The following is an 18129-nucleotide window of genomic DNA, read 5'->3' as shown; positions in this document are numbered from 1 at the left end:
GTCTTATTAATCAGTCTGCAACTCTGGCAAGCGGATTGAGCTTTTAGGCACAACTGACGTTATGAATAGCGCATCGTACAAAATGGGTCAATGAAGTACGACAGAAATTTATTTCAAAGGAACGTTTAATTTTCCCCCTTTTGTGTTTATAAAAGGACAAGATTTTCTGCTTGTTTCTGCGGATCTTAAGTTAATTATATTTAAAAGCGAATGGGTATCAGTAAAACGAAAAATTTCTTAAAGAAGATAGAAAAAGAGTTGTTAATATTGCAGTTCTGCAATACCATGCCGATGTCATTCTTCTAGTTCAAAGAAATGAGGAACTGAAACTTGTTCTAATGCAATAAAGATAAAAATTCAGTAAGATTAACCATTTTACAGGTTCAGTATTACAACTTTATTTGGAGATTTTCATAACTCATACTTTGTCTGTTAGAGTACTCAAATATCGATACTTGCAGTGGGATTTTCGTTTCTAAATGTCATTCAAAAGTAACTAATTTCACATTATCTTTGCGCTCTTTAGGAACTCCAAAAGAGTAAACAACTAGAAGAATCCATGAGGAAACTAGACATTGAAATGAAGAGGACAGATGAATTGCTGTATCAGATGATTCCTAAACAGGTAGCAGACAGACTTCGGAGAGGCGAAGCTTCAGTAGAAACTTGTCAGGTAAAGAATAAATGCTGAATAATAGGGCGCAGACCTCGTAACATGCTCTGACAGATTATACGATTCAATTTAGTGTCGCCTTTGCAGTTTATTTTCATTATATACTGATAATAATTATCATGTTAGCGTCATAGAGAGAAACAGTTCTTTGAAGCATTTTATTCATTTCCGATGTTCTGCCAAGGGCAGGTCCAAGCATACAGTCAACTACTACTCTTCCTATCCCCAGCCCTAATGTTAATCTCCACATATCCACCATCATAGTCCTATCACAGAAAGATACTTCTAGAGGTTATTTAGAGGTTAACTGCAGCATGTTTGAAATTCATTGTAAATGTTATTCTTCACTAGATTTATCATAAGTTAAATTATTTCTTTGATGATGATGCCAACTTTTTAAAATGTTTAGTGCTGCCATCTCTCGGTGTAACATTACAACATGGAGATTCAAAAGCGAAGTGCGCATGTGTAAACAGTATACATATATAAAGCATTTTACAGCCAGATTTAATTAATTTATTGGGACTTCTTAAATCCAGAGTAATCTCTCTCTCTCGAGTCCAGTCATGTCCTCATAATTAAACTTATTCATTCAGTGCTCCCTTTCGTAGCCTCCTTAAAAATTAATGGCTATATGCCATCACCTCAACAAGCATTACTTGCCTCTGGCTCGGAAGTTTTTGTAATAAACAATTATCTGTAATATCAGTATCGCAAATATCATACTGGTCACCCTCACTCGCACAGCCCTCCTCACAATGGACGGTTTTTCGTCCGTAAAGATAGATGCCAAATACCTGTTGGCATCTATCTGTTGGCAGAGGGAGAGTGAATATCATTCACCCTCCCTCTGCTATCCCCCAGTTGGATAGAGAGGATGTACCATCTATGAGCTTTTCTGATGCCAAAGCCAAAATAGTTATTTTGGCTTTGTTTCTGTGGCGTAGTAAATGTCTCATTTATAACAGATTAAATATCAGGTATTCGCAAACACAATCATAAATTGAAAAACATTAGTAATAGACAATTATTGTACTTTTGCACCTCAAACAATATATCTTTTTTGTTTACCATAGTATTTCGAGTCGGTGACGATTCTCTTCAGCGATGTGGTCACTTTTACGGAGATCTGTAGTCGTATAACCCCTATGCAGGTGGTATCCATGCTGAATTCCATGTACAGCATGTTCGACCAACTCACAGAAAAGCACGGAGTGTACAAGGTAAGTCCTCTGGCCAGTTGTGTAGATATTATTACAAAACTAAAAAGTACTTCGAAATCGTCGTGGTAGTGTTTTTTAACCGCCCTCGATCAAGATAGAAGAGAACCATATTTATGGAGTATTTCTTGAAGGCTGTCCTACAATATTTGAATTCTTTTTGTGTGTGTAAACATCTGTTAATTTATATTAAGTTAAGAGAATATGTAGGAAAAGAGAAAAAAAACATACATGTGTGTCCTTCAGTTTATACTTCTGATAATAAACTTTTGAATATCATTCCACTAATTAAAAAGTATAGTTCGTAATTCAAAAGATAATATGGCTAACTATTAAGTGAACTGCCCATTCTCCAAATTTTTGGTGTCTTTGGATTCGATTTTTGCAGTAGTTATCTTGAGTGTTAAAACTTGAGCACCCATAGAGACGGGATTGATCAGTACATTCAAAATGAAATGCTTATCAACTGATATCCACCACCAGCATGTATCAGGATATCCCATCCTTGTGGATATGAATGGTTAATTCCAGACGTCACATGATAGGTAGATGGTACCAGTTGCAGGTAGGATATAAACGGCTGGCATACTTATGGACGGATGACTGGAAAATGTACGCCTATTGAAGAGAGAAGGTAATGCAATCATTTATCCTAATCCAGATAGACACCAGTAAATGACCTTCGGGCATGTAAATAGATGAAATCGTAGAGGCACCCTCAATAAGCTGTCCAGAGAGACAGTTGATACACCTAGTAAAACCAACACCTCTCAGAAAAACACGTCCAAGATTAGGTTATCATGGTCATGAAGATGCTTGTAAGTCGATGCAGTTCCCCCCAGAATTTGAATGTCTTAGCCTATCCTGGCGCAGAGAACGGAAGCATTGCACATTAATACAATGTTGGCATGGGGTGATGGATCGCTGCACAATCTATACATGAGATGGACGCGCCTGGATGTGGCGCATGCCAAAGAAAGGGTTAGTGTTGATGGTATTAGGCGCCAATTTTTAGGTAGTTTAGACTCGGCGAATTGATTGTTTTCAACGAAACCATGATTATAGCTATCTATCTTAGCTTCATGATAACAATTCGTTATACGGACTGTATTTGCATCAACATAACAACGTTCCTTGTCACTAGCACATGGTGCACCACTGTTTCCAGTCTATATTCCAGAAGTGAATCCATTTCACCCTTTGGGATGTCTAAAAACAACAATTGAGAGATAGATTATTATGTATTCAGTTTTAACCCCTGTACAGCATATGCACTAAGAAGGTTACAGGTTTCATAGCTATTTTGATTAACATTAGCATATGAAATTATTACATTAAATTGAAGGATTACATACATACATAAAAGATCGTACCATCGATCCCACGTCTGAGAAAAAGTCGATTTAACATCATATTTTCAATGCGTTTCTAAACTAAATTACGCCTCTTTTTCCCATTTCCAAACTAAAATTATCAAAACATATTGATAATTTTTTGATGAAAAACATCTCAAAACTAGTTTCAATCGGTCAAATTAATAAATAGATGTTAATTTTTTTAACCTGTGTCGTATGTTTTAATAAATGTATTTTTCTGAAGATTACACCACTTAATATATTTCATAACATACACAGCGGAAGTTAAAAAGAAAAGCACCTATTTTAATTTAAAGAAATTCTTTGAGGCATTGCAGTACTTATAACACTAAACGTTTCCTAATCTTATCGACAGGTGGAAACAATCGGAGATGCGTACATGGTAGTGTCTGGAGCTCCGGATCAAGTTCCACTTCATGCGGACAAAGTGTGCGAGATGGCTTTGGACATGGTAGTCCTAATTGGGGACCTTAAGGATCCGTCTACAGGTACCAGCCTTAGGATACGTGTAGGTGAGAGAGGTATTGTAGTGTAGATTTCATAATATCTGAACAGAATTTGTAAACGATATCTTTATTGTGACCATTAATATCGTTTATATTATTATTTTGATCTCTGTTTTATTATCTACCATAAACAAGGGAACGATCAAACCCTCAGCTATCCCCAGTTCAACACTAGAGCTCACACTCTCGCATTAGACAACGCACAGACCATAGGGCAGAAAGCCCTGATCACTGAAGATTTAATTACCAAATATAGGGCATTGTTGAGAAAAAGTCACGAGTTAGGAATAAATTTGAAAGTATCTGCACTTCTGCCCCCGACACGATAGGAGGGAGTACATTATGAGAGATCATGTCAATCATTGCGACTCTAGAGAGGCTGTCCATAACTTATGGATTCTCAGTGTGGTTGGTCTGTGTTTATTAAGAGAGACTGCTTCTATAAAGATGGGATACAATTAAATAGAAGGGGTGAAAGAATATTTGCTGATGCTATCGAAGCAGTGTTAGGGGATCGAAAAACAGATGTTTTCGGGGGGGGGGACACTCTAATAGATTAACAGCAGCCACAAGCATAGGTAAAAATGATTCTTGCACTGCATCTATTGGGACATACAGTGTCTTGAAAAAGTGAGATGTTGGAGATTGAGACCCCTACTCGGATTCTTCATGGGACAATAGATAGGCTGTGTTAGGGTTACTAAGAGTAAAAGCTGCTGTATGTATACTTGCTTGCAGACTAATGCGAAGCGTATAGGAAACAGATTTGATGAATTTGAATATGGAGAGTACAGTGTGTACAGGAAGGGAGGAGTTGACGTTCATGTGGATTAATGTGATATTGGTAGCCAGTGCACACTGAATCAGCTTAGTGTGACATAAGCAATCTGAAAGCTAAAATGAGGGTAGGAGTATTATAGGCGTCATGATTGCGATGAATATAACGAATAACCTTTGTTCGTTATATTCATCACAATCTAATTGTCTGTACAAGGGGTACAATCAGAATGTCTTATAATGGGGCAGTTTCTCTCTCCAGGTATTGACTAGGACTTGTGGATTGTTCACTCACACAGCAGCAAGACTTTTGTGGATGTACTGGATGACTGTTTTCTACATCAGCATGTTGGAGAGGTAACGAGAGAACACAATACTCTTGATCTGATTACACCACTGACTGGTTTTCGATGTTTGTAAACTAATAGCTGTTTTTTACGCTGATTTCAGAAATGTGATTCGTTTTTCCCCCCATAGTTGATGTCATGAGTTATATTATTGAATATATTAAGTTAGTTTAGTTTATGTATAACTGTCTCTGGTGGCGCCCAGACTGATGTCCATCTCCACTTATATTCATGTATCCAAGTGGAACAACATCCAAAAAAAAGAAAGAAAAAAAATATATATAAAACAGTAGGCAGACCACTTATCCACCAGGAAGTAGGCAAGTGCATCCCGGTGTCCGTCCCAGCACATAGGTCTACTATACTGTCTATAAGTAACACAAAAATCCCGCACTCACCAGCAGTTTTCCAAGTCTGATGGGTGCATACAGTGGGACTAACTCATGAAATTACAACAATAAACTGTAAATAGGAAGCATACAGAGAAGTAATCGTAGAAGCCATTAGGCTTATACCAACTAAGCTATGCTGTTCAAGGCTTAGACCTAAAGGAATGTCTCACGAGACTCGTGGAAGAGAATTAAAATGTATGGGGTGCATACAAATTATCAGGTGATATAGATGCCTGCAGCAGATATAAACTAGTCTGCAATCAAGTCACAAAGGAGGGGGTTATGCAAGCCAAGGCAGATATGAGAAGTCTCTGGCAAAGAAAAGTAGCAACAAGTTCTTTCCTTATATTAACAGTAGAAGTGAAACTTAACCATTTATATGCTGATTTTGTCGGTGACAAAATAAATAAATATCAAAATATTTATTCAATATTTTGATTAAATATTAATCACGTGCGTTCACTCTCGAAATTTTCACGTATAGGAATACCAGAAGTATATCAAGTTATAAGTTGGAGGAAAATGATTTTGTGATAACTGAGAAGAAACTGGAAGAGAAATAGCTGAAGATAAAAGTAAATAAAGTATCTGGGGCTGATGGGATCCATCGAATTTTAGTAAGAGAGGTAAGCAAACCTTTGGCTACAATTATAAGAGTATCCTTGGATTCAGGAGAGGTCCATATAGATTGGACATTACCAAATGTCTCTCCTATTCACAAAGAGAGATCAAATTGACAAGCGATCAAATTACAGACCTGGAAATTTCTTTTGTATTCCAAGAAAAATAAAAAAATCAGTGGTTAAAGAGTGTTTCAGTATCATCTTGAGGGAAGGAAAACAGGTGAAAGCAGACAAAATTCGTCAAGACAAATACCGCCTTTTTACATGGCTTTGATTTTTCCGAAACCGTGAAGCTACTGCTACGAGTTACATCAGTGCTACACTACAAATCAGCAATTTCCCCAAAGATACTTACATATAAGCCTTCGTAAACAACTGGGGACATTTTCCACCATTAATAGACATGGCGGGGCTGGTTCACATTGACAAAATATAATTTCTTGAATGGAGATTCCTCAAGAAATTTGCTTCTCCTTACTCCCCCACCCCACTTGCATTTTTTAATGGTGACTTTTTTTTATTCTAAACACAATAATCGCGTTAAAATGGGAATTTTTCAGTTGATCTCGAAGATCATATGACGTAAGGGTGTGTACTCTCTCTCACTCTTCCACACAAATACGTATTTACTTAGGTGGGCGCACATATATATCTAATCTAATGAGAAAATGTTACGGAATACAGGCGCCTACCTGCCGCTGGGCAACAGATGTTGGCATTCACAAATGCGTCACTTATAATGGGTTTACCAGCCTTGAAAGACTCATTAATTCCCCTCTCCACGAGAAAGCTCACGGTGTTCGTTTAACACAGACATCTACATACATCACTAACACTAACTAAACTGAAAGATAAAATGCTCAGCAGAATTTTTTAAGAACATAAAACTTGTCTGCAAGAGTATTTCCCTTACTGCGAAAGAACAAACTTTACTTTTCAAGATAATTAAGCTCTTTTGAAATTAATTTATTAATCAATGCATTGGTAAAGATTTTTTGGGATTGTTGGCGTCCACAAAAAAAGGACGAGCTACTCAAATTTAAATATAAATCTGCAGTAGACTATTTCACTAAAAAAAAACAGCTTAAACAATCCCCGAATTTTTCGTTATCAACGTAATGCAGATGTGTGATATGTCACTATTTTCTTGCGCATGTCTAGAGAAGAACAATTGAGTAAACGTTCTTAAACATTAATCTGACTTTCCAAAATTTTATAGTTTGAATAGAAATTCTTCAAATAAGTTAGAGAATAACATTTTCACTTTCGTTTATTTGTACAGGTGTTCATTCGGGTGCTGTAGTAGCAGGAGTGGTGGGCCTGAAGATGCCTAGGTATTGTCTCTTTGGAGACACGGTGAACACGGCGTCAAGGATGGAAAGCACCAGTGAGGTAAGTTTAGACATTTCCGAAACAGAAAGTAGAAGAAAATCTTTATTGTACGGTAAAGATAACAATAATGTGCCCGCCACAGCCAGGAGGCCAGGGGCTTGACAATGATATAGAAATATAAAAATATGTACAGTATAAAAATTTGTGCAGTATAAAAGATTACATAACAATTAAAAACGTAGCATTAGCCATTCAATAGATATGAGTATGTACATAGTTGTGAGGCAGACAGTACACCAAGGTATGTGCACGTTCATATGTACAAAGCACATATTTAAGCATATTCACACAAGTCAGAAAATTTCACAGTGCCAAATTATTGTTCGGTATTGCATTTTCTTGTGAAGACAGTTCGTCGATTTGCCTGCGACGTGCCGTTATGCACCTCATAGGAGATAGCAGATGGAGATATCAGTATGAATCGACATCAGGGGCCAAACAAAAGGGGAACAAGTTCGGCCAACGAGCGCCTGTAATTGCGATCAGAAGCGAATTTCTGGAGGTCAACTCCGATCATTAGCAGGGCTTGTACTGTAGGAAGTACTTGTCCAGGTAGGAATCTGTCACTGATCTTCAGCCTGTTCCGTTGTAGCTGAAGAAGAGGGGTGGCTCGTAAGGACGGAAGTGGAACATGCCACTGGCATATATCCCAGAAGTCAGGGGAGTTGATTTTGCCAACCAGCAGTTTGACTGTGGTCACAGTTCTCCTCATGCTGATTATTTGAGGCAGCCGCGGGATTTGGAGTTGGTCGGCCATGCTGGTGGTCCTCTGCTGAGGGGGGAGTCGATGTTTGTGGGTTGCCCACTTCAATATCCAGTATTCACTGGCGAAGATGGGCTTCATGAGAGAAGGTACTGTGGATGCCCATATTTCAGAGGCATACAGAAAGGTAGGATACACAATGGTTTCCAGATATCTGATTGTGGTTCTTGCGTCTGTGTTATGAAGAAGATGTTGACGGGAAATCCAGCGCATTCGGTTGATCTTGCGTAGAACACATTCGATGTGACAGTTGAACCTAAGGTTTGGGTCGAAGGTTACACCGAGATCTTTGTGTTTAGTAACACTTGGAATAACTGCACCCTGCAGTGAGGGTTGTATGGATGTGGGACACTTCTTCAGAGAAAAAACCATAATAACGGATTTTTGGGGGTTCAGTTTGAGACCGAAATGGTTGAGATGGCTAGAGAAAGCTGTGATCTTATTACAGATTTCCGATGTGATCACTCCCCTGTCGGCTGATGGTGGTATTTCCGTTAGGAACTTTATATCGTCGGCGTAGGTAATGACATCATCTCTGTTACACACAAACGGAATAAGGAGGGCGGTAAAAAGTAACCCCGATAAAACGCCACCTTGCGGCACACCAGCATTGATGGATCGGGTATAGCAGAGGTTACGATGAGTGAGGTACACTGTTCTGTTCCGGAGGAGCGAGTGCAGAAAAGCGAAAACGTCACCTTTGATCCGAAAGAAATTGGTTAGGAGATTCAGAAGGGCTGAGATGTTGAGGCTATCAAAAGCAGCTTCAATATCGGCATAAACAACCGCCATTTCTGATTTGGCCTCAAATGCATTTAAAATTTCCGTTTGGACTGCCAGAAGGTTGGAGACAGTTGATCTATTAGGGAGAACATAATGGAGTTGTTTTGATGATTGTGGAAGAAGATGGCGTGTTATATGCGGAAGAAGAACTTTTTCCAGTAGCTTTAGGAGCGTGGATGCAGTGGAGATCGGTCTATAGTGCTTCGGCTGGCTTGGTAGTTGAACTTTAGGTAGTGGGGCAAGACTGTATTTGCTCCAGGATGCCGGAAACACTCTATGGGAGAGGATGGAGTTGAACAAGTAGAGCAGAGGATCAAGGATATATGGACTGAGGCACTTTACGATGAAATGTGGGACATTATCGATGCCAGCGGTGCATGACGGACGCAGCGAGTTGATGGCTTGACGAAGCTGCTGTCGATCGATTTGAATGGAAAACAGCTCATCATCTGGACTTGAAGTGGGGTCTGGTTGGTAATCATATGGTTGTGTGATGTTGTCTTGGAATCTGGCTACATAGTTGATCCATTCAACTGGATTGAAGTTGGAATCTGGTTCAGAGTTACGGGTATATGGCACTTTGCCTTTGGATAAGGTCTTGTCAGTGTATTCTTTAATGGCTTGCGATTTCAGTCTATTAAACAGTGCTCTAGCTTTGGAGTACTGAGTTCGGTCATATGCTGTACCAGACTGTTTCCATTGTTTATGGAGGGACTGTTTGCACTTGAAACTGTGATTTAGCTCCGAAGACCACCAAGCATTAGTTCTAGCGGAGATACTGACCTGTTTAGCTGCTGAGAACATAGTAACAGTGTGCAACCATCTAGTTAATGTCTAGAGCCAGTTCCGGATCTCCTGATTCGAGAACTTCCCAGGGAATTAATCTTGTTGCATAAAGGCATCTGTTCGGTTGTAGGAAGGTGGGAGAGATGATGATCTTCCTTTTGACGTAGTGGGAGACATTAAAGTTGGGCGTTGGGAGCTGCAATAGGACTACGATGGGTTCATGATCGGATTCAAAGTGAGTTTCGGGTTTAATGTCGACGCTACAGGAACCAGACGATAATATGAGATCCAGGCGATGAAGACCTCTAGTTGGGCCTTCGTTTATGATCCTGAGGCCACTAGGTGCAATCTTAGCCATAAGTGACTCATGAAGATGTTGGAGATTTGGTGGTAAGTTAAAATCCCCACAGATGAGGTGGATAGCAGATGTGTGAAGCGTATTTATTAGCCAGGATGCAATATCATTGATTGTCTGAGCATCGGGGGTTGGGGGTGTATATATTGCACCGAGATCTAATAAGCAAGAGTTGATCTTGACCGTTACTATCAATGCTTCGAATAGATTGGATTTGCTGGAGACTACATGTACGAACTCAAGTCTACTGGCATTTATGAAAACAGCAACGCCCCCACCACAGGTATGAGAGCGGGAGGTGAAGAAAGATTTGTAACCAGCAGCTTGGGTGGAGGCAATTGATTCTTGTTGTGGTTCCAGCCAGGTTTCAGACATGCAGATGACGTCAGCCATTTGGGACAGAAGCATCTGCTCAAGTGTCTCGAGCTTATTCCGAATACTACGAACATTTTGATAAAAAATCTTGAGTGTAAGGTGACACGAGACCTTCACGAGTGCTGATTCGAGGACATTATTTATTTTCTTTGTTGGCTTTTTAGCACGGTTGGTTACAATAGTTGGTATGAGCTGAGGGTGGATTTCATTGTAGCTGTGGTATTGCAGAGATTGATCAGAGGTTTTGTCATCGGGGTATGTATAGGGCTCATCATCGTGTGACCCTGATTCCTGGTTTTGGGGCTTCTGAGAATAGGAATGCCTATCAAACCGTCACGCTTGGGAGCAGTCTTGGTGGGATAGCGCATTAGCCATGGCTAGGCGTGGAGTGATATTGGATTTAGGTTCATAGTATGGCCTGAGTAGTGATCCAGACGGCCAGAGAGCAGTCGCTGATATGGAGCTGAAATTCTGTGCATCGCACTCAACTTTGAACGATGTATGCAGGGGTGTTTTCTTAAGAAGTGTGACGGACACAGTAAAGTGCAGCTCATGCATTATGTATGACGCGATATCATCTGGAGTTGTATTTGGGGCCAGTCGGGAAACGAATAGACTTCGTCGAAGACGGACAGTTGGTGGATTCATCGCCTGCAGCCTGGAGGTGGCCGAGGTGCCCATTTTAAACGATCGCCTTCTCTTTAGTACATTTGGGGTTCCCATTTTACCCTCTTCAGGATGGCGAGGCTTACTGCAGTAACTCTGAGCCACAAGTGTAGGAGGAGGTGCAGCTACAACTTCCGCCCGGGATGGGTGTAATGTTAGCAGTGGGGGGCCGCAATTGTGGATTTCAGGTTTCTTCGGCATTGTAGGTTGATACACTCGGCTTGAGTACGAGTAAGGCTCGACGATAGTTTCAGGATTGGGTTTCCATTGCAATGTAGTAGATGGCTTCTGTGATTTGTGGAGTGGGACACTAAGTGGTTTATCTGGATTAGCTGATTCTTCCGTAGGATTGGCAGGGTTTCTGGTCTGGTTTTCCTGGCAAGGAAGTTCTTTGGCTATCTGGATCTCGGGGCAATTTAGTGTTTGGCCAGAATTCAGTGCATTAGTGCTGTAGGATAAGTTATTGTGATCCTGATTAGTAGCGCATTTAATAGCTGGACCACCATCATTACATGTACACAAACTTGGATCTTGAGAAAAGTTATCAGCTATGGCGGATACGTAGTTATTAGTAGTGCAGAGCATACGGTGTTTGATATCTTCAAGTATTGATGTTATAATAATTTCAAGTGATTTACGGTTCTTGAAGAGGCACGTGGAGTGGCTAGGAAACAAAGATTCAGCAAGCGAAAAATCAGTTTGTGTAGACACATTAGTAAACATGATAGAAGGTGGGGAGTTCCTTCTTTGGGGATCTGCATGCATTGTTGGCTGTGCATGCGGGATATTGGCGAAGTCTTCTGTTTGAGTTGCTACAGTGGCGACACTGCGATGGTGGGACTTATCCTTTGCATCTGTTAAGTTAGAGAGGCTAGAGTCTTCATCATCAGGGTCAACCGAACAGGTTGCGGCGTTAGTGATATCACAATGGGAAATAAGCCGTTCCACGGATCCGGCCCTTATATCTGGGAAGCAGTCAGTTGGATGAAATGTATCAGCAGCTGAGGTGCTGGAAGTGGGTGATGTATCATTATCATCTGCTAATGGAACTGCGATCGCTTCACCAACTTGATTATCTGTGCAACTGGTAAACTGCTCGCAGGACCTAAATTTTTTCGGCTGGTTGTTCTTGCAAGGAACGCACGTGAAATTCTTGCGACGCGGGGCATTCAATTTATGTAGGGATTTTAGGCCCGAACATGATTCGCAAAGCAGGGCGAAACATAATTTACACGAGACCACTTCACTGACTTCTTTGTTGCAGCGGCTGCAAACGACAGTAGTCGTCTTTAGTTGATTTTTGGTGTTCCTGGTCGGCATTGCAGTATGACGGAAAGCGACAGTAATGATTTTTGTAGTTACCCTACCAGGGCGGAAAAACGAAGGCGAAGCAGAACACTTTTGACAATTGCTCTAAAGGGATTAGGCGGTGTTTGTGGTAGCACAACTCCCTAGTTTATTTCAGGCGAAGTCTTTAAAACAGCCGGAGGCAATGACCTAGATACCAAGAGGTGGGAGCACTCACAGTCGTCGAACACTGGTTGTCAATAGCCAACTGCTTTTGTTCTACAGTTGGACAATGGAAGTACTGTATCGTATTGATACAATCAGTCAAGAAATAATATATAAAAAAAACATTACCTGAGGAAGATGTAGGCGATTTGGCATCATTACCGGACAGATCATCACCAGAGGAATTCTTTAGAACATCTTTCTCGAAAATCAAAACGGTATAACCGCACAAATTAGTAACTTTAATCGGAGCTCATTCGCATGCTGCCACACACTATACGCGCACGCGCACCAATGTCGTACGTATAAACAGGAAGAGAGAAATAGGTAGAGCAAAATCATCATTTAATGTATTTCATAGAGGAGCTATTCCGGCCATCGTCCATTGGAGCCCAACATTTCTTTAGAAATCGGACAATGGAGCTTAATGAAAACAACCAATAACAGCTGAATATAGGTATGCCATTGGTTGACAGAGTTATAACTAGCGCATACATCTAGAAATCAGTTCTAATTAAAATAGAACCGATGCCATAGATTTTATGTACTAGTTTACAGAAAAAAAAGCCCTTTTCTCAAGGGCAAGACAATTACTATGAAACTGCCTCAGTGTTAACACTACAAATAGAGAAATGTTAATGCTAATTGTTTCTAATGTATTCGCCATCGGACATTAATAATTGTAACTTCATCAATGGGAGAGCAGGAAGCTCATAAATGTAGCAACTGGCAAACCAATAACAATTTAATTCACAAGATTATTTGAAATAATTTTAGGTAAAAGGCAAGCTTTAGTAAGACTTTTTTTGATATAATATTAATACCCACTGTATTTGTACTGTTGCATTGTACTCTTGAACTGCAATAAGAAAAAGTAAATAACATTTTTTGCCGTTAATGTTTGTAGGCCTTGAAAGTTCACATTAGTGAGAAGACAATGGAACTTCTAGACTTGGAGGAATGGGAGATATCTGAGAGAGGAACCATCGCAGTAAAAGTACGTGAATATTTTAAAAACGTTAATCTTCTCCCTCCTCATTTCTAATGTTTAGTTTATTTAATCATAATCCCCAAGGTACACTGTCCACGTCCAGGTTGACCACCGCTTATATCATGTCATGACAACAGTCAGACATTAAGAACTCTGCAATCGGTAACCAATGACTCTCGAACGTCTCGTGCCTAATTGAAGAACGCACTCGAGATTTTATTTTTATATGCATGTGCTTCCATCTAGTGGAAGGTAGTGACATCGGTTAAACGAGGATTATTTAGGTTTTGATTAGTACAGATTTCAAAAGTTGATAATTTTCAAAAGAGAGCTTTTAATAGTCATGTGATTTTCTTATTGTATTTTGCTTCTTTCGTCAAGCATGTTCAGACATATTTTTATCGTTTGGACCATACAATTTTGCAGAATTTCATTTAAAGTTTATTTTTTTATTAGCATTACTTGATCTTATTCATTTTAACATCCTCTTAAAATATTGCAATTTAAATAGTTATTCCAACGTAATGCTGACTTCAAAGAACATATCAGCGGTGTTATCTTTATTTTATTTCCCTTCCAACTGACACAGTAGAAGAACATGTGGTGGCATCGAAGTTCGTCTCTAATGATGTTAAGCTGGTATTTTTGGCACTAAACATGTGTCGAACAGTTTGTAAGAGGTGAACTGGGAATTATCTTGATAGCGGTGACGTTTTTTCTTTTCTCTTTCTCTCTGGCGAGGATTTGAAGTTTCCAAGATCAGAGATACAAGATGTAGTGATGCTGGGAATTGTACAAACAGCAAGATAATCTTGAAATAAAATTTAGGGTTTTGCAAAATTTTAAAGCTGGATTTTATATTTTGTTTGAAAATATTTCTTTTAATCATTGAATAGGTTAACTAATTTCTAATTAAGACGTTCAGGCCTCGATTAAGCAACGTTTCAGGATGGCCCCAAACAGGAACGTTTGTTGACATTTGACTTGAAGTGTATTCTTTGTCATAAGATTGTTAGTGACCTTGGCATTGTTTACTGCTACAAATTTATAATACTTTTTTTATATTCCACCTGGACCTACGGATGACATCATTAATGAAGTAATAATCTGTTGTTTATAAGCCTCAAACTAACATAATTATAATAGGCGAATTTAATCGCCCCCTGCCCAAATATAATTTACAAATGAAGTTGTTATCTGACTCATTACTTCTAGGAGCTAAAAAAAAAGTCAACGTCACTGGTACCAGACGAAATCAAGCGCTTGATCTTATTCATTTTAATCTTCCACTTCAAGAAAAACCGAGCAGCAACGTTACATTTAAATCTAACCATAGAAGTATAGAACTGCAAGCAGCGATTTACTATGAAGAGTCTCTGGATAGGTCTTCGGGAGCAGGTTCTAGTATCCTTCGACGTGGTCCTGGGAAGGAAGTCGACCGAGTACTTTCTGCCTATATTTATTATTTCCAAAGGCCGTGATGATATCTGCAAATACATTTTATTGGATCGCGGCGGAATATTAGCAAAGGAGGGTGACAGGTGCAGTCTACTATATATTATCAAGTTGTCGGCTTGTGTCCATGAATGGAACAAATCGACCATTTCGTTAACCTACGTACAAAATGAAGCTGTGCCCTAGTTCTAATTGTAGGAACATTTTCATATTAAGGGTTCTTCCTCCGAGCCGAAGCCATATATACAAAGTGTATCCTGAAAGTGTGTGCTCTTTGGTCGGTTTCTTGGGATTCCGGTAGGAAAAAACCACGCTACCCGAGACTAATTATATCACCACAGTGAGAGTTCCACCGGTACAATATTATTCTGCATCTCTCGTAACATAAGGTCCTTGCCCTAAAACCAATGCGTACGTTGGTTGCCTTTTGCTTGTACAGTGGTTGTACTTGGTAACAGGAGTTTTATCTGTGCTGAAGTTCTTAGTGAAGACACGCTGTATATCCCAAAGGGCAAATTCACCGTCGCATTTCAAAGTGACCATTAGTGTGTATGAACCTAAAATGAAATCTTTATTGAAATGATTCCCATCATTGCAATAAAGATTTCACCACGAGTTTTATTGAACTGGATCGATTACAAATCGATAATCTCCCACTGTTTACTTCATGCAGCATCTCAAAAGTTCTGAATAGTTTTATACTACCGTGAACGAGTTAGGGAGAAAAAAGATATTGGACTTATTTAATTAAAATTTTTCAAGGACAATGCCCATATTCCTGTGAGAGATGTGTTCTACAATATAAAAATTTAATGATTACAAGACAAACAAAATTATGTAAAAATCAGTATTTATTTTCATATACTCTTAGCCTGGATCCATGAATAAGTAAATAAATAATGTGTTGTTTTTTCTGAACAGGGCAAAGGAGATATGAAGACATATTGGCTTCACGGGAGGAAATGCGGACCTCGGAAAGCCCCAGCTACTTCTGAAGAGCCCAAATCACCTCAGTCAGACCTCAAAGTTCCTGTGTCACCGAAAGATGCTATAGAAACACGCTCTTTGTATTCTCCCGTTATTTTCGATGACGTGTCTAAATTCTCACCTATGGTCTCACCAACAAGTTCCACCAGCAGTGACTTCAACAACCCCGTTATAGACATTACGGAGCCCCTACAAACCCTGAACAAAGCGCAAAAAGACAACGGCATTAAAACAGCCCCGATGCCAGCAGCACCAGTGGCGCTATCTGTCGGCATCCAGACAAGTCCTGTTACCGGAAACTCAAAGGCGCATCACGTCCGGTTCTCACCCGATACCAAGCATGCATGGAATACAGAAACGACCTTGAGGACTTCACTACTGAACGGGAACATTTCCATGAAGAACCACTCCTGTTGTCACCACTGCCACATGGTGGAAAACATAGCTAACCATCGCAATGCTCAGCCTCTGAAAGGTACGGGTCTGAAAAAAGGTGGGGTTAGCGTTATTCACGTTGCACCACGCGTTAGAGACAGTGGATGTTGCAACTCCTCACCGGCCACGTCCGTTAAAAGTAATACGTGCTCTGTACTCTAGTCAAATGGCGCCACCTGTCAATGTTCGTGTGAAGTACGCACATTGGTATCCTGCTTGGCGCATGGAGGAAGCGGACTAAACGAATTCTTGAATTCTAGTTACCATAGCAACAGACCTATTTAAAAGTTCCACTGCGAACGATGCTAGAGAAATACGCTATAGGTACAGTATGAAAGCATTCAGTGTTGGAACAGGTGCACTTCAATGTTTAAACCTCCTGATTGTGTATAAATGAATGAGAACTTGTATATAAATATATAGAGAGAGTACTTATAATACTCAGGACTTGGAGACAAACGTCTGTTTGTTTAAAAAAAAAACTGTTTCATTTGCGCCTAGGCAGTTTACGTTGTTGACATCACTGGATGGGAGTAATCTCATAACCGAACTCCAAATCTGGCACGAATTATTGACGACACTCGGTGAAAGTGGTGGATTCCGACTATGGAAAGTCATGCTTCTTGGTAGCGCTCATCTAACCATCCAAAGGAGCATTTTAATTATTAGTGGCTATTTGTGTTCCATCAGATATTCTCAGGAAGATCGCGCTGTGTGTGTGTTGCCATTTATTTAACGAGATGCAATCCAGATCATTAATTCATCATCTAGTCAACACGACAGGATGTTCTTAGCTAAAGTCTTCGGTGGAGTGACAATAATCACCAGCATGCCACTTTTGCAGCATATTTCGTCTTCTGATCTAGTCTCCCATTAGCCACAACTTCCGTTGGAGGCTGAGCGCGATGGTAAAAACTTTTCAAGCACTGTGATATTTCCTGTCCTGCTGGCCTTGGTATCGCCCATTGCTCCACAAGAGGAAATAATCTCGTCACCAGGACATAGCTTTTTTAAATGTGCGGAAGTAACAGTTGTGCCATTAAAACGATTGTTTGTTTCTGTCCATTATAAACTTTGATCATTTCAACCTTCCGTGCATGCGCAGTTTCTGAAGAACTCCTCGACCAACGGTGTATATTCAGATGACTGCTGATTAGCAAATGGTGATATGCAGATTGAAAACTAAGGCCGACTTCTGATAGCTCTCTATAAACTAGATGTTTCTTAATTTATCGCTGTGTACACATTCGGGATCAGTCATTCCCAGTTCTTTTCAATATCCTGCATTGCTCCACCAGCTGCACGCAACAATAGAAAGCAACCGTTAATTCAGGCCAAAATCATTTCCAAGTTTAAAAGTGGTTGATATCATAAAGGACATCCGACCATGGATCTCAGGCCCATTGTTGACAACAGACTCCGTAGCCAAGCAGAGTCCATTATCTTCCTAAACTTAATTAATTTCTAACTCGTGTATGGCGTGACGTCAACCTTTTTATCCACCTGTTTCTTCCCATTGTGGGGTAAGAGAAGGAAAGAAAACAAGAACATCAACGTTCTTCTGCCTACATTTTCTTCCGTTTAAGCTTACGGTCTGATCTTAAATGATGTACATTAACTTTTCATTGTATACACATTATAGTCATATCTGTTGATCATATTCTCACAATCTCTCGATTTTGCTTTAGCGATCATTTCAGAAAGGCCAAGTAACC

General features: G+C 39.9%; 1 protein-coding gene across 1 annotated transcript in view; it reads left to right on the top strand.

The window, feature by feature from the left end:
- Gyc88E (Guanylyl cyclase at 88E) overlaps positions 1–17908 on the top strand; it is a 115511-nt gene extending 97603 nt beyond the window's left edge. Inside the window, exons 7-12 of the mRNA XM_090386504.1 lie at positions 527–673; positions 1750–1896; positions 3625–3781; positions 7197–7306; positions 13454–13543; positions 15914–17908. Coding sequence (XP_090242630.1) covers positions 527–673; positions 1750–1896; positions 3625–3781; positions 7197–7306; positions 13454–13543; positions 15914–16576 — 1314 coding nt within the window. The 3' untranslated portion in view covers positions 16577–17908. The remainder of the gene's footprint in view (positions 1–526; positions 674–1749; positions 1897–3624; positions 3782–7196; positions 7307–13453; positions 13544–15913) is intronic.
- Positions 17909–18129: the final 221 nt, after the last annotated feature.

This window comes from Mastigoproctus giganteus, chromosome 12 (genome assembly GCF_048544385.1).
Source record: "Mastigoproctus giganteus isolate SK-2022 chromosome 12, ASM4854438v1, whole genome shotgun sequence".
NCBI classification, from domain to species: domain Eukaryota; kingdom Metazoa; phylum Arthropoda; class Arachnida; order Uropygi; family Thelyphonidae; genus Mastigoproctus; species Mastigoproctus giganteus.
The sequence above is the reverse complement of the archived record's forward strand: the minus strand, read 5'-3'. Positions and strand labels throughout refer to the sequence as shown.